Here is an 18687-nt window from a genome sequence, read left to right on the forward strand (position 1 = left end):
CCACTCTTGAAAACTGGAGCTCTGTGAGGGGAATAGAGACATCCTAACAGCTCTCAGAGCCCTTAGCAAACTATACTTCCCAGGATTCTTTGGGGCAGGGGAGGCCATGACTGTTTAAAGCAGGAATCAGCAACCTTTTTCAGCCATGGGCCGGTCCACTGTCCCTCAGAACCATGTGGTGGGCCGGACTATTTTTTTTGGGGGGGGGAATGAACGAATTCCTATGCCCCACAAATAACCCAGAAATGCATTTTAAATAAAAGGACACATTCTACACTTGTAAAAACACCAGGCAGACCCCACAAATAACCCAGAGATGCATTTTAAATAAAAGGACACAGTCTACTCATGTAAAAACATGCTGATTCCCAGACCATCTGCAGGCCGGATTTAGAAGGCGATTGGGCCGCATCAGGCCCCTGGGCCTTAGGTTGCCTACCCCTGGTTTAAAGCGATTTTAGCTGTTTACTAGCACATTAAATGTACAGTGTTAGAAGGGCCAAAGTGAATCAACAAAGTAACACACAGTTGTTTGTTCTTCCAACCTCACTTGGTTTGCCCCCACACCTCCTTAGTCTGTTTGTGAACCAGAGTCGACTGAGCAAAGAGGCATCCCAGTCGCTGGCCTCTCAGTGCCCAGGGCCACTGTGTGTGCAGGTGGAGGACTACAATCAAGCAAGTGCAAGTCTGAGAAAGTATGCCCAGCAGGATGGCGTTCGAATCTGGATCGGGACTGAATACACCACCCTAGGACTCTATCGAGAAATCCCCCTGGTAAGTAAGAAAGATGGAGAGACTCTTGTACAGGGGAACCATTGAATCAGAGAGGAGGCTGCACTGGAAAAACTGGGGGAGAAGCATAGATATCTGCCTTCCATTGTGTCAGACCATTGGTCCATCTAGCTTACTATGGTCTACTACACTGACTGGTCAGGGATGTGGGTGGCACTGTGGTCTAAACCACTGAGCCTCTTGGTCTTGACGAACAGAAGGTCGGCTGTTCGAATCCGCGCGAGGGGGTGAGCTCCTGTTGTTCTGTCCCAGCTCCTGCCAACCTAGCAGTTCAAAAGCATGCCAGTGCAAGTAGATAAATAGGTACCACTGCAGTGGGAAGGTAAACAGCGTTTCCGTGCGCTCTGGCTTCCGTCACGGTGTCCCACTATGCCAGAAGCGGTTTAGTCATGCTGGCCACATGACCTGGAAAGCTGCCTGTGGACAAACACCGGCTCCCTCGGCCTGAAAGCAAAATGAGCGCCACAACCCCATAGTCGCCTTTGACAGTTCAGGGGTCCTTTACCTTTTACCTTACCTTACACTGACTGGCAGCTGCTCTCCAAGGTTTCAGATGGGGGGCACTCCCAGTCCCATGTGGAGATGCCAAGGATTGAACCTGTGACCGTCTCTGTGCAGAGCAGATGCTCTGCCACTCAGCTATGGCCCTTCCCAGGTGAAAAGGAAGAACATAGAGAGTGAGCCATCACCACCACTCATGGTTTGGAAACTTAGGATAGGAATCTGCTTTGTACCAAGTCAGACAATTGATTCACCTAGCTTAGTATTGTCAACCCTGGGCCCATCCATATGGGAACCCCTTTTTGTTTGCTAAAAGCAAAAGTTTTGTTATGTTTTCACATGACATCAAATAGTGCATCACCTCCATTCACTGTGCAATTAAGAACGTAAGAGCTTGCTGGATCAGGCTAGTCCAGCATTCTGTTCTCAGTGGCCGACCAGATGCCTGCAGGAAACCGGCAAGAAAGACCTGAGCACTCTCATCCTGCAGTTTCCAGCAGCTGGTATTCAAAAGCATGCTGTCTCTGAGGGGATAATCAACATAGCTGGTAACTTCCTGCACAGGAAGCTCTCTGCATGGTTTTTGCATGCTGTTTGCTGTCTTAAATCCTGCAAAGTTTCTGCGCCACCTGACAATGTTTGCAGCGGGTAGCAGTGCATGACAACTGAGCTGCCAAGCCTTGCTTTTTAGGTCACACAAGCTATTATTAGGCACACCTCTCCTTTCACTCTGGTTAGGGCATATGCATTTGCACAGAAAGTTACCTGTGCAGAGGCGTGGTTTTTTTCTGGGTGGTGTAACTGAAGTCTCTTTTTTCTGCACTGTATTTCACCACAATGCCTTGTAGAACCAATGGGGAAAGTTGTGAAAATGAAATAAAATGCCATCTGAATTCAGCCTGAAATTGGAAGATTTGCTAATCCCCTAAACCTAGATAGACCTTTCATCTGATCCAGAGGGACTCTTCCTCATGTCTTATGTTTGTTACTTCACAAGTGTTTTTAATGTTGAGCTCTGGGATTGAAACCAGGCTCCAGGACCAGAGCCCTGCCTCAAATGGAGTTCATTGAGGGACACAGCAGACATCAGGAGATGATCATGCGTGCATGCATGCAGGCACTCTAAGATATGCTGTGAGAACTGCCACATATAGAATGCAGCATAAGCAAAGGGGAACTGCGCAACATGCTCTGCGAGTGATGACAAAGGCCTGCCTCCAGCTGGTCTGCTTCATGGTAAGCCGACAGGTGCATCCCCCCTGAGAATGGCCTGTTGACATGGCTGCCTCCTTCCTGTCTTACAGAAAAAACTGTTGGAAGAGGAGTACTCTCCTGTCATGATCACCAAAGCAGTCAAGAACGCCAAGGAGCAAGAGATGCTGCGAGCTGCCCATGTATGTAAGCCCACTGCAAGTGCAAAAGCAGTGGAACGTTGTGGTGCAATGATCTTGTGAGTTTAGATTTGGGTGGAAGCTCAAGGGAGTTCTCCTAAACCACAGCAAATGGACCCTTTACCCATGACTGGTCTGGACAGTGTTGCCTGAAGCCTTTGGGGCTGGCACCCATCAGGACTGGTGGGGGAGAGGGTGGCTCCTCATCTTTGACAGTTTCGGGGGTTCTTCATCAAGTATCAACTTGGGGGAGGACCCACAAGGGGATCTTCAGCATTGAACTCTGGGGACCCTGCCAGCTCCCCAAGATTCTCAACCCATGGGGTGTCTGTTTTGTCTTCTGAGGACTCCATGTCCAGTACCAGGTCAGGGCTAGACATGATGCTGGTAGAGATTATATCATGAGGCCATGTTGCAGCCATATAGTGTGGCTCCAGCCAACTATGATGCCTCTGCAGATGAAAACTTGATACAGGGTGTAGACAGTCAGAATGGGACATCTGTGAATGATGTGTGCATTCCGCAACAGACATGATGATAAAATGATATTTGAATATTTATTGCAATCATGTGTTCCATTTGGTTTTGAGAGAGAGAGAGAGAGAGAGAGAGAGAGAGAGAGAGAGAGAGAAGGGTGTTTTTGGTCATGCTTGTAAATTTGCAACGTGGCTATTTATTATTTTGCTGTAAGTTTCTCTGTGTACTTATTATAGAAAGGCAGGATAGAAATACTAAACAACGATTACAACCACAGGTACGAGATGCCATTGCAGTGATTCGGTACTTGGTCTGGCTGGAAAAGAATGTTCCCACCGGTTCTGTGAATGAAATCTCTGGCGCCCGTTATGTAGACCAGTTGCGTAGGTCAGTCTGAAAAGGGCAATGCTTCATTTAGGCTAGTTTTGTCATGGTCTGATGATTATCACATTGTGAGAACATGGAGGAAGGCCTTTTCACTGGTGGCACCAGTGTTGTGGAATGTCCTCTCTGCTGAAATATGAGAAGCCCCATCTATATTGGCATTCCCCTGGCTATTGAAGGTACACCTGCTTAGACAAGCATTCATTCCCCTGAAGTTGAACTTCTTGACCTATCTATTTTAATTGGGGGGTTTTAAAAACTGTCACATTGTTATGCTTTGGGTATAGGATGGTATAGAAATTAAATAAATAATAAAAATAATGGTATCAAATCTGAGTGGTTTTACTATTTTGGTAGAGTTGTTTTATTCTTTTATTTTAATTATGTATAGAATTTATAGTAGATTTTATGCTTGTAAATGGCTTAGAAGCTTTTGTGGCATGTGAACAGTATGAAAATCAATCAGTGGTGATGACGCTGCGGAGGGTGAAAAGGGTGCCAACCAGAGTTTTCTCTTTCCCTCCACAGCGAAGAGGCCAACTGCAAGGGACCCAGCTTTGAGACAATCTCCGCCACTGGTCTGAACGCAGCTCTGGCCCATTACAGGTAGGGATTGAGGAGAAATTTGTTTTGGTTTGCAAACCTACCTGATTCACATTTACCAAAACAATACAGGAACCGAAACACAGGTAACCTTCGAAATTCACAGTGCCACAACCCAAAACATGTGGACAGCTCCCTCTCTCAGAACCAAAGTAGTGGAGGACTCTACCATTTGCTTCTTATTATCACTCACCATTTCCATCTCCTTAACTAGGGCCTATAATTAGAGATGGATAGGGATGGAGGGCTCTGCCCTTATCAGTTCCCCCCTTTCCTCATTTTCCCACTCTTAAATTCAGTTCTCCACATTTCTGTAGAGATCTGTGATTTGTGAAAATTCATCAGCATTTTAGTGCAAATTTCTCCTAATAAACATGTTGTTGTTTTTTTGTATGCAGTTTTGACCGATGTACACATTTGGAGGCTCCATCTGCGTTATACACTTAAAGCAGTATCACCCCCCCCCCACTTAAAACGGTAAGGGCTTCCCTCAAAGAATCATGGGAACTGTAATTTGTTAAGATTGCTGAGAGGTGTTGCCCCTTCAAAGAGCTACAGTTCCCAGAGTATTTTAACAATCAATCCCTCTTCCCAGGGAACTCTGGGAATTGTAGCTGTGTGAGGGGAATAGAGGAATCCTAAGAACTCTCAGCACCTTTAGCACAGTTCTCATGATTCTTTGGATGAAGCCATGACTGTTCAAAGGGGGATGATATTACTTTAAATTATAGAGCATTACAGTAGGCTACATTCCAGCAACACAGAAATCAGGCCAGAAACACACGATCCTATCCACACGATAACATTTAAAGCACATCTATGCCACTTGAACAGTCACAGCTTGCTCCCTTCGAAACCTTGGGAACTGTAATTTCCCCCAACAGGGCTACAGTTCCCAGCACCCTTAACAAATGGCAGCTCCCAGGATTCTTTGAGGGAAGCCATGTGATTGAAATGCATCAGTGTGGCCTCTTCTCTCCCCATCTTTCAGCCAGACACAAGCGCCCAAGGAGGAGCACAAAATGGGGGTGGTGAGAAGCGTGGCCAGGGGAGAGGAGGTGTGGCCTAGAGAGGCAGTCAGTCCAAGGGAGAGCCCCAAAGGGCCAAACAGAGAGGTCTGGAGGGGCAGATTTGGCCTCTGGGCCTGATTGTTCTCTACTTCTGCCTTACTGCCTCCTTGCATTCTCCACAAGAACAGTTGAAAAATTGGGTTTGTTAAAACTGGCGTCACAGCCTCTGAGAACTTAGGCTTGGCACACATTACCACTTACTTTGGCTCCAGTGCAGTCCCACCGCTGGTGTTTGAAGCAATGCACACATGATACTGAGCCACGGTCCCTATCCACACTGTTGTTTCTTGAGATATACTGCTGTTTGATGCAGCTTCTACCCGATTTGAAAGCCTAAACCACGTTCACTTCACAGTTAAGCTGAGGCGGGTACATTCAAAGCAGATTTTGCACATGTACAGATGGCAGATTCACGAAGAGCAATGCTGGGCCGGGGGTGGGGAGAAATCAAACAGTTAATGTGCATCAGCTGAAGACATCCACCCACCCCCTCACTGCAACATGCAAGCGCAATGTTGTTGTTGTTGTGTGTGAGAGAGAGAGAGAGAGAAAGAGAGAGAGAGACTTTGTTGCATTTTAAGCTACTGATGTGCACATAGCCTTGGTCTGCAATGCTCACATAAAGGAGCCAGTCCTAAAAGCCGTGAGCGTGTAGAGGGAAACCACAGAGCTGCCAAGAATCTGCACAAACCGGGGTGGGCAGGATCTAAAAATGGCATGCCCAAATATAGGTTGTGGTTTGTGCACATGGGTTCCTGAGCGTGCATGTCACACCTGCCTCTGCAAAGCATAGGGAGAGAGAGCCCTGCTGGTGAATTCAGCATCCTGTTTTCTCAAACTTGCTAGCCCCCCCCCCCCCGCTTCCAGGAAACTAACAGAAAGGCACAAAGGCAATTATATCCCAACCACCCAACCACCTGGGAGCCTTGGGACATCGAGGTGCCACTAGGGAGCTCATTCCCACAAGAGGCAATAATGACCACCAATTTCAATGGCTTTAAAAGGAGATGGTTCGTGGAGGATACAGCTGCCAATAGTTGCTAGCTGCTCTGTTTGTATGCTATGTTCAGATTCAGAAGAAGGCTGCCTCTCTGGGGAGCTATCCTGGGAGAGAGCTGTCACTCTCTTGCTCTGCCTGTGGGCTTTCCAGAAACACCCAGGTGTAGACACCCAGTGCATTTAAAGTATCTGAGAACTCTAGCTTCTTCATGGTGCTAGGAGTTGTAACTCTGTGAGGGGTAAACTCAGGGGCTGGCCAGGTTAGCCCACAAGGGCACAGGCCTAGGAAGGCACGAGAATTGCACCTCTGGCTTGGAGTGGCTAGGAGCCTGCACACACCCCAGGGCTGCTCTTCCGCTGTTCAGTCAGGCATACAGGCTCCTTTGGCCATCTCTGCAGAGGAATCCAGTTGCTGGTGTGTACTGCTGTAGCCAGGTGGGCAGGAGCGGGACTGGACCTAAGGGTCAGGGGTACCTTTACCTTTACTTCATGGTTGCAGCAGCCCTGTGGAGCCCTCTCCAGTTGGCTGGCAAGCTTTTAGAAGTGTGAGCAGGGGCTCGGAGAGAAGAAAGACAGAGAGAGCAGGGAAGAGTTGTAGGAGGAGGGAAAAGGAAGGGAAGCAGAAGGAGGCAGAAGGGAAAGCATGGAGCAGAAGGAGGCAGTAGGCAGACAGACTGATTGGGGGGATGGGGAACAGAGCAGACCCAACTCTGATGGCCAGGAAATCGCTGTCGGAGTGCAAAAGGTGAAGAAAAGCAAACTTTAAGTTTCTACTCCATCGTCTCTCCTGGCTTTGGAGGCACCAATATAGTTCCTTGCCAAGGGCACAAGCGCCTAGGCTCGTCTCTGGGTAAACGACGATTCCTAAGATTCTTTGGGGTGGTGCTTGAAATGTATGGTGTGTACATACCGTAGCCCTGGTTGGTCACTGTAGAAAACAGGAAGAGGGTTCTGGATTAGTCTATTCTTTGGTCTGATTCAGCAGGGTTTTTTTACTAGCAGCCTTTGCGGTGAGGTGGAACAGCCCTCCCAAAACCAGCATCCCTGCCACTTACTGGGTGGGACTTGGGTGACCCATGGTAGTGGCTTGGATGGGACACACCAGTGAGAGTGGCAGGTTGGCACTCGGTGCAGCCACACAGCCCAGCCTCACCACAACCTCACTCCACACAAGGCACATTCAGATAAGCTGCATTGGCCCCGGTGCTGGGAGGACGGCATTGAAGCACATTCCCACCCCTTTGGCCACTGTTGCTTCTTACATTCTTGCTCTGTTTTTCTGATTGTAAATTGTTGTGATCTTTTGTTTCTATATTGTTGTCATCTGCCATGGGACTTTACGGTGGAGGGCAGCGGAGGAATAAAAACCATCATCTAAACAGAGGCTGTGTACAACCCATGCCTCTAAAGCACATGACTTTCCCCCAAAGAATTCTGGGAACTGCTTGTTAAGGGGGCTGGGGATTCTAGCTCTGTGAGGGATAAACTACAGTTCCCATGATCCTTTGGGGGAAACTATGTGCTTCCATATAATAGTAATATTCCTTTACTCTTATTGGGTGAATGTTGCCACCTTATCCTGTTTTTGAATTTCCCTGTGTCTGCTGGTGACTGAACACTGAGCTTGGAGGCACAATTGCCTGACCCAACATGCTAATTCTGATGTTCCTCTCTGTGTCTTTCTTTTCCTCTTTCAGCCCATCCAATGCTACTGCCCGAAACCTGACTGTGAATGAAATGTACCTGCTGGACTCAGGGGGCCAATATTTGTGAGTATGGGATGCCCTCTCTCTCTTTGGCCCGGCTCAGGTGCCTGCACCTGGCAGTGGGTTTTATGGAGAAGCAGCTCACCTTGTGGGGCAGAGCCTCTGTGCTAGGTTGCTGGCAGACGGGTCACTGTACTATAGGAGGGAGAGAGGAAAGTGGCAGGAAGGTCAGCAGAGTGCAAACACACTGGCAGAGCCAATGTGGCACTCCTGCTGATGTGCTTACACATCACCAACTTCCCCACTGCCTCACACACACCCCATCCCCTGGTAAACACCAGTGAACCATCTGCTGAGAAGATAGCAAAGAGACTCCTCCCCACCTAGCAAGCTGCTTCTGGATTTATGGAGCTTTCAAGGATAGCACTCTGAATATGCCCCAGTGACACCTCCTTGTACTCTAGGGTTTGGTTTCATCTATTGATCTCTGAAATACAGTGTCCTACCCTACAGACTGTATCAGAGGCAGATTTAGGGGAGTGCAACTGGTTTGGTCGCACTGGGCGGGGAACCTGGGGATGCCACAACTATTATTTAGAATGCAGTGAAAGAGGTGGGAGGGGCAGCAGATTTTGGCATCACACAGGGCACCGCTAAAATTTGAGAACTCAGCGTCTGCCACTGACCGTATGGAGTATTAAGAGCAGCAGCTCTTGATAGTTCTGCTGCCCTCACAGGCTCGGGGTGGTAGAATCATAGACTTGTAGAGTTGGGAGGGACCCTGTGGTCATCTAGTCCAACCCCCTGCAATGGAGGGATTGTGCCTGTGGAGGCCTCTAAATTGTGGAACTTCCTCCCCAGAGGTGCATATGGTGCCTACATTATGTAGTTTTTGTCATATGATGAAGACACACCTCTTTGCCTTGGTTTTGACAAGGGGTGTGTGTGTTTTAGGAGTCACCTGTGATTTGTTTAAACTGTTTTAAAATTGTTGTAACCCACACTGGGACCTGCTGGTGAAGGGCGGGTAATGAACTTGTCATAATACTTGTTGTTGTTACAAATTATTGGCCGCTTTCTCTATAAAGTCTGTAAAATGTTGTGAACAGGTTACAACATATAAACAGTCAGAATATTTACTACCCATCACATGATACAATTGAAATATCAAACTATGCCTAGGAGGAAGAGCAGAGGTGCTCCCAGATTGTCATTATTTTTGTTGTTAAGATTCATTAGGCTCCCTGCTCAAGGAACAGGTCTTGTGGAGGAGATCCAGGGTTGAGGCGCAATAAATGGTATTTAAAAATACAGCTACTCAGAATAAAACAGGCAACCAGAAGGAAGAACAAAGGCATTGCTAAAAAACGAAACCCTTACTTCCTAAATCAGGGTTAAGAGTCAGGCAAGTGTCTGGGAGCAACAGGTTCCACGTAGCAAAGGGGGAACTGCTGCTCTCAAAGGTTCTCCACGTGCTACCCTAAATATATGTGGCACGACTTTGGGGCTAAGTGTGGGGAGTCCGATCCACCAAAACAGCTCCTCACTACCTAAAACTAGGTAGTTTTATACACTCTGGACTGCTTAAGGAGTGGGGGACATGCCTCTTTGCATGGCAATTGGATTACCGACTTTGCTTCAAAATGTGGTAAGCCAGCCTTGCTACATTTTGGGAAGCCCTCCAGCTCCTTCTGCCAAAGCTGCCTGACAAAGCTCCCTTTGCTTTGCTTCTCTCACCCCTGCAGAGATGGAACAACGGACATAACCCGCACTGTCCACTGGGGGGAGCCCACAGATTTTCAGAAGGTACTGTTTCTTCTTCCAACACGTACACCTGGATTGCACACCTGGGACTCGGGGACAAAGTCTTGTTTTCCTTCTGCTGTATTTCCACCCCCACCCCCTTGTCTAAGTTACTTTGCCCTCCTTTTCTCTTGCTACCTTCAGGATGGCTATGGTAAAGCAGGTGGCTCCCAAGTGCGTTGTTCTTGTTGTTTTTCAAATTTTTTAATTGATTTTTACAAAATTAAAAACACACTAACAAATAAACAAACATAAACCATAACCTTATTAAAACTAATCTTCTTAACATTGTTAAGTGACTTCCTCGTATCCCCCTAGTTGAATTTCAGTGCTTATCATTTTAACGGTTTTCCAAATCAAAGTTCTTATAATTTTAACTTAATCACTTAACATCACTCTTTCTTCCCAATTCAGCATTAAACATAATAATTCATAACATTACTTATTTAAGTCCTAAGCCTAACTAGTAATTGCAAGCTTTTTCCAATTAATTTAACTTAACGTATTTAACTAAATAATCATTAAATTTCATCCATTCTTCCTGGTACTCCTCATTCTGGTCGCGGACTCTTCTGGTCAGGTCAGCTAGCTCCGAAAAGTCCATCATCTTCATCTGCCATTCTTCCACAGTTGGTAGTTCTTGCGTTTTCCACTTCTTAGCTAGTAAAATTCGAGCAGCAGTTGTGGCATACAAAAATAATTTAACATCTTTCTTGGGCAATTCCAAACCTGTTATTCCCAGAAGAAAGGCCTCTGGTTTCTTTATAAATGTATATTTCAACATTTTTTTCAATTCATTATAAATCTTTTCCCAGAAGTCTTTCACCACATGTGATAAAAAGTTCCTTCTTTCTCTTTAAATTTCCAGTATAGATTGTCACAGTTATGATATATCTTTGCTAATTTAACAGGAGTCAAATACCATCTATACATCATTTTCATTATATTTTCCTTTAACATTGTACATACAGTGAACTTGACCCCTCTCTTCCACAATCTTTCCCAATCCTCAAACATTATGTTATGTCCTACATCTCTTGCCCAATCTATCATCACTGATTTAACTTGTTCATCCTTTGTATGCCACTCCAAAAGTACTGTATTTTTCGCTCTATTAGACGCACCAGACCATAAGACGCACCTAGTTTTTGGAGGAGGAAAACAAGAAAAAAAAATATTCTGAATCTCAGAAGCCAGAACAACAAGAGGGATCGCTGCGCAGTGAAAGCAGCAATCCCTCTTGCTGTTCTGGCTTCTGGGATAGCTGCGCAGCCTGCATTCGCTCCATAAGACGCACACACATTTCCCCTTACTTTTTAGGAGGGAAAAAGTGAGTCTTATAGAGCAAAAAATAAGGTAACTTATACATTTTAGACAGATTTTTAACTTTAGTGTCCACCAACTCCATCTCCAACTTAGATTTTTCAGAAGCAAAACCATTTTTCTTATCTGATTTGTACAATTCATTAATCTGGTGATAATGTAACCAATTTAACTTATCTTTAACTTGATCAAATGGTTTTAACTTATATCCTTCTTTATCCTCCAATAATAAATCTGAATATCTCAACCATTTGGTATCCTTATTTAACTTTTTCTGGGCCTTCGCCTCCATTGGTAAGAGCCATCTGGGAGTCTTCCTTTCTAAAAGATCTTTATATTTTATCCAAACATTGTACAACAATTTCCTAATTACATGATTTTTAAATGCATTATGGGCCTTTACCTTACCATACCATAAATATGCGTGCCATCCAAACACATTTTCGAATCCCTCCAGATCTAATACATCAATATCTTCTAGCTGTATCCACTCTTTAATCCAGCAAAGCTGCTTCAAAATAGATTTTCAAATCTGGCAGGGAAAATCCCCCTCTTTCTTTAGAATTCGTAAGTAATTTATATTTAATTCTGGGTTTTTCCCCCTTCCAGATAAATCTAGATAAAGCTTTCTGCCATTCTTTAAAACATTTCACATTATCTATAATTGGGAGGGCTTGAAACAAAAAAAGCATCTTTGGCAGCACAGTCATCTTAACCACTGAAATCCGGCCCATTAATATCAATTTTAAATTTGACCATACCTCCAAATCTCTAATTATTTCATTCCATAATTTCTCATAATTATCTTTGTACAAGTTCAGATTTTCCCCAGACAAGTTCACCCCCAAATATTTAACTTTTTTCACAAAATCAAGGCCCGTCTTTTCTTGTGGTAGTTTTCTTTCATCATTGTCCAGATTTTTCTCTAATACTTTGGTTTTGCTCTTATTTAACCTAAATCCCGCTGCTTGACCGAATTCCTGTATCAGATCCAGTGCTTTTACTGCACTGGAGTCTGGGTCTTATAATGTCAATACTAAGTCATCAGCAAAGGCTTTTAATTTATATTGTTTGGATCCTACTGTAATATGTTATTGTTGTTGTTGTTGTTGTTAATTGAATTAATATACCACCCTATACCCAGAGGTCTCAGGGCGGTTCACAGAAAAGATCACAACATATCAGAATAAAAACAACCCAATAACCCCCCCCCCCGAAAAGAGCCACATTTTAAAAGGGTATAGGACAGGCATAGGCAACCCAAGTGGCCCTTGGGGGTCGTTTAACTGGCCCATGGACCCCCGCCACCCACTCGGTCGGTTCCCGTGCACCGCGCTAAACCGGTGCAGAGCAGAGCGGGGACTGCCTTCCGTAATGCTGGGCAGTTTCCCATTGGCTGCAGGAAGCTCCTCCAGCCAATGGGAAGCTGTGCACGCCTCCTCTGCGCCGGAAGGAGTGCTGGAAATGGCATTTGTGCATGCATGCGTGCGATCATGCACACACACGCATGCACTCTGGCCCACCGTGGCGTCTGCAGGATTGCGAACCGGCCCATGCCCCAAAAACGTTGCCAACCCCTGGTATAGGATGTCAAACGGATCAACCATAAAGGTAAAGGTAAAGGGACCCTTGACCATTAGGTCTAGTCATGACCGACTCTGGGGTTGCGGCGCTCATCTCGCTTTATTGGCCGAGGGAGCCGGCGTACAGCTTCCAGGTCATGTGGCCAGCATGACTAAGCCGCTTCTGGTGAACCAGAACAGCACACGGAAACGCCGTTTACCTTCCCGCTGGAGCGGTACCTATTTATCTACTTGCACTTTGATGTGCTTTTGAACTGCTAGGTTGGCAGATCAACCATACGCCTGGTTAAAAAGTAAAGTTTTTGCCTAGCGCCTAAAGTGTATAATGACGAAGCCATTACTTTGGGCAGAAATATCTCAACTGGCTTACCTCCTGGCTTACCTCCTGAAACCTGTCCCCACTCTAGGGAGACCACAGCAATAACCAAGGCAAGCGGTATATCGATTCCCTTGTGGAACTGATGTCCCTGGTACCTCTGCCTATATTGGGCCCTTCCCCCTCCCACCATGCATTTAAAGTGTACCCCTCACAGAGCTGAAGTTCCCAGCACCTCCATAAGAAGGAAGTATCAGCAGGCTTGGGGAACCCTGAGGTTTGCAAAAGTACCAAAAAACACAACCAACAACACTTTTCAGGGGAGGATTCTGGGAAGGGGAGGGGACCAAAACAGCTAAATAAGAAATAAGTATGCTCAATGGAATGGCCACAGAATGTGGAGGGTGGGGCTGGAATGGTAAAGGAATGGACTGCAGGGCAGGGCAGTGGCTGGGCAGCAGCACTCAACACTGCAACATTTTGTTGCAGGATTTGCATGTTGGTTTCAGTTCATGACCCTGAATGGAAACTCATCTGCTGTGCTCTGCAAGGGGCTTCCCAAACCAGACAAGGAAACTGGGTGCTTAATAAAACATACTGTTTTATTGTCGTTCACAACAGCAAGTTGTTGGCATCCATCTGTCTTGAGAGACAATGGAGTGTGCCTCCGAGGGTGAAGTCAAACTGCTGCATTAGTAGCACCGAAGTGACGTCCCTGGGGCACAAACCTAGGCAGTGTGTATGGAGGTCCTGGGCTGCCCAAACAACAAGACCCACCCCCCTTGGCCTCACTGATGTGGTCCAAATGAAAGGAAAGTAATACCTTTGGTTGAGGAACAACAAATAAGGGATTATTCTGTAACGCAGGGAATTCTGGGTGAAAGGACTCTGAGTGGGTGGGTGAAAGAGGTTTTGGAAAATATGGTCATCCCCCCTTCATCCCTGAGTGCTAGGTCAGGGTTGGGTTCCTCACCCCTCCCTGCTGCCCCTAGTACTAAATAGACCAGTGGTTTAACAGTATAGGGCAGGTTTTGTGTGTTCTTACGGCAAATAAATTTTCCATGAATCTGGCTCATCTTCCCCCCCCCTCCATTTCAGACATGCTTCCTTTCATCTCTTTATTTCTTCTTCTCTTCCACTTCTTAGGAAGCCTATACCCGTGTGCTGATGGGAGTCATTGACCTGTCCAGGCTCGTCTTTCCATCCAGAACTTCAGGTGAGAGGGGGCACCAAATAAAGTCGGCCCAGCTTCTGATATAGATTGTTTGCCTCCTCCAAATTTAATTTCAGCTCTAGGAGGGGCAGCCCAAGGTCACCCCCACACCATACACCTAAAACACATTTAAAGCACGTAAACGTATGGTGTGAATGTGGTCCAAGACATTTTGCTGCCTGAGGCAAATAAAATGATTCCATGGACAGAAGCTGGCTGGACTGCTGGTTGAGTCATACACAAACACCAGTGATGTTTTTCCACCATAACTGACAGCAGCAGTCTAGTTTAGTAAGGGTTGTTAAGGCAGACTACGTGCAATACATACAGCTCTGTCTTCCATCAGTTCGCTGCCACTGCCATCAGCACCACTCTTACCTGAGGCAGCTTCCTCACTCTGCCTAAAGATAGAGCTGGCCCTGTGAACATGCTTTGGGCATAGGTGAGAGTCTCTCTGCAAGTTGTTCTGTTCCCGCTCCCACACCGCTTTCCTCCCATGTCTCAGTTTTACTTAGACCCTGACCCACCAGGCAGTTCTCCAGACCTACAGCCTCAGGGGTCACCTCTCAGGCCATGTCACACAAGATGTAGTGATGGCTGCCAACTTGGGTGGCTGTAAAAAAGAGTTAGACAAATTCTTGGAGGATATCAGTGGCCACTAGGCATTCTGGTTATGTTCCACCTCCACTGTCAAAGGAAGTATGCCTTTTATTACCTGTTGCTGAGATTTGCAGGTGTGGGAAAGGGTGTGCGGGAAAACTAAGTGTTCTCTCCTACTGTTCCTCAACAAAATTTGACTTTTCTGTTTTAGGGAGATTTGTGGAGGCCCTTGCTCGCCGAGCCTTATGGGAAGCTGGGCTCAACTACGGCCATGGCACTGGTCATGGCATTGGCAACTTTTTGTCTGTTCATGAGTGTAAGTCGCACCAGGGTCAGGTTGAATTGCGCTTATATTGCCCTTCAACAGTGACAAACAATGAAACAAACATTTTAAAAATGGCAATCCACCTTCTACGCTACTAGAAGCTGAATTCTGGAAAATCTATATAACAGCCTGCCCTACACATTTGCTTATAGATCGGGTCTGCTGTAGCAAAGGCCAGTAATTTGCACAGGGCACTGAAGCTTTGCCAAGCCTAGGGGGTCACGGGAGGTGGGGCCAATTTATTCCAATTTCCTCCCCGTCCTCCTTCCTTACAGATATACTATGGACATTTAACTAAGCTCAGTCCTATCAGGATACTTTCAAGCTGATCTCTGTAATATTCAGGACTAGAAACTTGGGGAGTTTTAACATGAAAAAATGAAAACCAAGATTTCTCATGATATTATGTCTGTTTGCAGGAGTTGTGTAGCTTTGGTGAAATGCCATGGGAGAATTGGTTTTCATTGCGTTAAGAGGGGAAGACTTCATAGTTCACTAGGGATGGCAAAATCTCTTGGGCTGGTTTTCTGATAGCAATAACTGATCCTCTCACCTTTAGGGCCTGTGGGCTTTCAGACTAACAATGTGCCCTTGGGAAAAGGCATGTTCACCTCCATAGGTAAGTGCCACATGCTCTTCACTGGTTCTGATGCCACCAAGCCTTGCTTCCCCCTCCCCATCCTGAATCGCAGGCAGGGATTCTTTTTCTTTCTGGAGTTTGTATCTGGGAACTGCTAAATGTTTTATTCACTACACCATATTCTAGAGGGGCACTTGTGTTAGTCTGTTACAGCGAGCAGAAGTAATATTTTTTGCAGTTCTTTAAACCACATGAAATCACAATAATGTGCATGTTTACCAAAAGTCTTAGCGTGTCCATAGTAAAAGCTGTCCACAGTTTCAGTCTAATAAGATTTATTGCAGCATAAGTGTCTGTCGTTCAGAGCCCATTTTGTGAGACCGCCTTCTCTCTAGATTTCCACCCTCCCCACCCAGGAATTTGCATTGCTAATGAGGGTCTCATTTAAATAAACAGCCTGACTGGTTTGGGCAATGAAGTAAGAAGATTTGCCAGATTGGTGGGGAGGGGGAGGCACAGAAGCACTCTGAACTCTCTCTCTGCCTCCTCTCTCCTTTGCCCCATTCTCTCCAGAGCCAGGATATTACCAGGATGGTGAGTTTGGGATCCGCCTGGAGGACATTGCTGTTGTGGTAGAAGCAAAGACCAAGGTGATGCTCCTTCTCTGCCTTTGATAGGTCACTAATGGGTGGGTGCAAGACAACCTGCAGGACATTTTCTGTACAAACCGTGAGCTGTAACCTTAAACAGGTAGAGATTCTGCAACATACAGGTCAGGCCTTAAGGTATTTGGAATCCTCAAAGTCTCTTTCATTCCCATTTCCCATTCTAAGGAGGACCCTTCTGCATGTTCAAAGGGGGGGAAAGCATTTATAATTGTCCTTTGTGTGAAATAACTGCAGCCCCTAATCCAGGACCAATTGCATAGAAAGAGGACAAGGGGAGCCTTTTTGGCTGAAGTGTGGTGCAAAAAATACAACTCCCATCAACCCTGACAATTGATCATGATGGCAGGGTCAGGTGGGAGCTGTAGTCTAGCAACATCTGGACGGCCACAGGTTCTTCATACCTGCTATAACGCAATATCCAGGGCAAGGGTAGGTGGTCATTGTCACCCGTAGGATGGTGGGGGACAACCCCATAATCCCTTGGATTTCCCCGGGGCCAACTCAGTCGTGTATGGACAACATCTGACTTCTTCACGCTATAACTTGACAACCAGCAATTATATATGTGAACAGACTTCACTAAGGGCTAGACAAGATGTGAATCTAAAGGTGTCATGGCAAACCATGCCCATGGGTTGTTGTTGTTGTTGTTGTTAAAGAAAAGTAAATGTGGTGTGTAATTTTCATTAGGACTGTAGTATGTGAGGAACCCCTGAGTGGTTTTGGCTTGTTCACACGCCCGAGTTGCCCTTTGATTCTACAGAAGAGAGAATGTACATGCAAAACTCAACCTCACAAAATTGATGCAACTGCTGAAAAAAATGTGAGCCACCTCCTTTCTTTGTCTGCCATAGTACCAAATGTCTGAAGAGCCCTACCTGACCTTTGAGGTGGTGTCCCTAGTGCCCTACGACCGGAACCTCATTGATGTGAACCTCCTGTCCTCGGAACAGGTGGGTGCAAGCTAAGGGTGGGCAGATCAGTCTGTTTCTGGCATTGTTCATTCATTCCAGCCCATTTCTACACCCATCTGCAATTTTTAAGAAAACACATACAAAAATTAACATATTTGCATGCACGTTATCCTAAAATATGCATTTTTGCCCTGATAGGGGTTCATAAATGATCATAAAACGTTCATTTGGTGTGCATCTAAAACATGCATTTCTGTATGCATTTTGGTATATTGAGCCAAGAACTGTAAAATTTGGAGAAGTGCAAAAGCTAAAAGAGAACTGTGCTCGATCTATGAACTAGTATTTATTTAATTTAATAGGATTTCCTACCAGCCCTTCAGCATAAGGTTCTGGGGTGGGTTGCAAACCTGCACTCATAGAATATTAAAACCCAATGAAACAATTTGGAACAGACCAAAGAAGGGCCCAGGGTGTATGAATTAGATTTGTTTGCTTAAAATTACAGACTGATTAAAATCCTCAAGCATCTCTAGCAAAAGCCTGGTGGGTAAAGAGAGCAGGGTCGTGAAGAGGGGAGGAGCCTGCCACACCAAACACAGTGTTCCATTTCTCTGTCTCTCTGTCTCTCCCACTCCGCCTGCCACACACACACACACACAGATCAAACACATCAACAGGTATTACGAGTCCATCCGTGAGCACATCGGCCGTGAGCTACAGAGACGCAAACTGGATGAAGAATACTTGTGGCTGGAGCAGAACACAGAGCCCCTTTCTCACACCAACCTGCTGACAACATCCCTAAGTACCCTGGCTGTAGGCACCTTGACCTCTACTCTTCTGCCTAGGGTGTAGGGCTGAGTTTGGGGCATTATACCGCTTCACTGGTCCACATCGCTGCACTTAAGCCTGCCTCTCCTTGCTGTTCCACCTCCAAACGTAGCCTACAGTTAGCAGCCATCTATGGCTGCCGGACACTGTTGCTTCCAAAGCCTTCTGCCCATCAAGTCTCCGGCTCCTTACAGGACAAAATATATGCAAACAGCCCTTGATCTACAGAGATCCAGTCTGCTCTGAGAATTTGGAGAATCTGTGCTCATCTTTACCTACAGTATATCCAATAAAGGGATCTGCCATTAGGCCTTAAAAAGAAGGACCTGAGATGTCCATGTCTGAAAGTTCATTCGATGCCCTCCTTCATTCTTACTGCATTATGTGTCAGTGCCATTTCCCCCCAGTTAAGAAAAAAGATACATCTGTATGTAAAAATGGCACACAGGAAAAGATACATCCCTATTTGACATCAGGATTTAATACAGCAGTATATATAGCCCCAAAGAAAAATAAAAACCCAAAAGGAGGAAATACCGTATTTTTCGGCCCATAGGGCACACCTAGTTTTTTGGGGGGGAAATAAAGAAAAAAAATTATTCCCC

The 18687-nt window shown here is 45.9% G+C and overlaps 1 protein-coding gene across 1 annotated transcript in view; it reads left to right on the forward strand.

The window, feature by feature from the left end:
- Positions 1 to 18404, forward strand: part of XPNPEP2 (X-prolyl aminopeptidase 2) — a 33712-nt gene extending 15308 nt beyond the window's left edge. Inside the window, exons 10-21 of the mRNA XM_053373562.1 lie at positions 576 to 774; positions 2598 to 2687; positions 3439 to 3548; positions 4074 to 4151; positions 7915 to 7986; positions 9669 to 9729; positions 14095 to 14164; positions 14973 to 15077; positions 15646 to 15705; positions 16240 to 16316; positions 17189 to 17287; positions 17912 to 18404. Coding sequence (XP_053229537.1) covers positions 576 to 774; positions 2598 to 2687; positions 3439 to 3548; positions 4074 to 4151; positions 7915 to 7986; positions 9669 to 9729; positions 14095 to 14164; positions 14973 to 15077; positions 15646 to 15705; positions 16240 to 16316; positions 17189 to 17287; positions 17912 to 18106 — 1216 coding nt within the window. The 3' untranslated portion in view covers positions 18107 to 18404. The remainder of the gene's footprint in view (positions 1 to 575; positions 775 to 2597; positions 2688 to 3438; positions 3549 to 4073; positions 4152 to 7914; positions 7987 to 9668; positions 9730 to 14094; positions 14165 to 14972; positions 15078 to 15645; positions 15706 to 16239; positions 16317 to 17188; positions 17288 to 17911) is intronic.
- The last annotated feature ends 283 nt before the right edge of the window (positions 18405 to 18687 follow it).

Source organism: Podarcis raffonei, chromosome Z, assembly GCF_027172205.1.
Source record: "Podarcis raffonei isolate rPodRaf1 chromosome Z, rPodRaf1.pri, whole genome shotgun sequence".
Taxonomy (NCBI): Eukaryota; Metazoa; Chordata; class Lepidosauria; order Squamata; family Lacertidae; genus Podarcis; species Podarcis raffonei.